General features: G+C 36.9%; 1 protein-coding gene across 1 annotated transcript in view; it reads right to left on the minus strand.

The window, feature by feature from the left end:
- The window catches only part of LOC104621178 (putative ATP-dependent RNA helicase TDRD12), a gene marked incomplete at its 3' end in the record, with an annotated part of 30,124 nt that overhangs the window by 3,922 nt on the left and 25,091 nt on the right, over positions 1-1,111 (minus strand). The window contains exons 18-19 of the mRNA XM_010287597.1: positions 657-781; positions 341-561 (exon numbers count right to left, since the gene is read on the minus strand). Of these exons, the coding sequence (XP_010285899.1) occupies positions 341-561; positions 657-781 (346 nt within the window). The remainder of the gene's footprint in view (positions 1-340; positions 562-656; positions 782-1,111) is intronic.

Genomic DNA, 1,111 nt, shown 5'->3' on the forward strand with positions numbered 1-1,111 from the left:
GCGTAAAGCACAAACCTCACGCAATTATGGTTAGAATACTAATCAAAACGATGGCTTAAAGTTCCTTCAAGTAGCTCTAGGCAGGAGTTATAATGAATTATGCTACTATGTCAGATTACATATTATTTGTCTCTGTTAACAACGTTAATATTGTTGTTTTCATAAAGTACCTACGAAGAGCGAAACGGATGCAACAGTGAACAAAAAGTCATGATCAAAACCTGGTTTGAATAAAAGTATCCAACAGGAAAATTCATCAAGGACGCAGCAGTCATCATTCAGGGTATAAAACGCCTTCCTGTGTCAGTACGGGTGTCAAGAATACTTGGTATTTCCTTACTTGCAAATCCCAAATGCTTTAAGGTAGGCACACAGTGGCCTTGAAAATTTCTTATCTTCTTCAGCTTCTAGAGGCTTGGCAGTAAAATCATGCAGCTCTGGTGGAATTTCAGCTTCTGCACGCTGCAGATAACGCAGGATCCAAAGCGCATGGCATACACTGTTTTCTGTTAGCAGAATGACTGACCTTGCCTTTGTATATTCCTGATCTACAGAAGAATCCTAAAAAAAAAAAAATTTAAAAGCTCTTAGGTATCCAGCACTTAATAATCAAATGTAATATTAACCTGTTAAAGATTTACTCAAACCTTTATCACGTTATAGAAGTTGTCAGACATGCTGTGTAGACGCTGACCAAAGATGCTTGGAGAAGGAAAACCAAAGTGTATCACGCAAGTTGCATCTGTAATTCCCAAAGACTGCATGCAGTCATCTGTTAAAACTAAGCACATGTTTTACACACATGTAAGTTAACTGTAATACTTCAAGCATGTGAAGTATTACATCACATTAGCAATAGCTGTTTCCTTCCACCCATCCACTGACTTCAGAATTAAGAAAAAGGTCTCTTCTCAATACGCTTATATAAGGCATTACATTTCTTCAGTCAATACACTTCATAAGCATGTGGAACAAAGAGCATTTCATTTTCATTTCTAATAATCTAGCATAATTCTATATCTCATATCATTACCATGGAATAAATAGAATTGCCCACAGCCAAGTACTCCACAACAGAAAGACAGAAAACACTTGAAGTAATGCAGGAATG

The sequence above is a fragment of the Phaethon lepturus genome, unplaced genomic scaffold (assembly GCF_000687285.1).
Source record: "Phaethon lepturus isolate BGI_N335 unplaced genomic scaffold, ASM68728v1 scaffold4495, whole genome shotgun sequence".
Lineage (NCBI taxonomy): Eukaryota > Metazoa > Chordata > Aves > Phaethontiformes > Phaethontidae > Phaethon > Phaethon lepturus.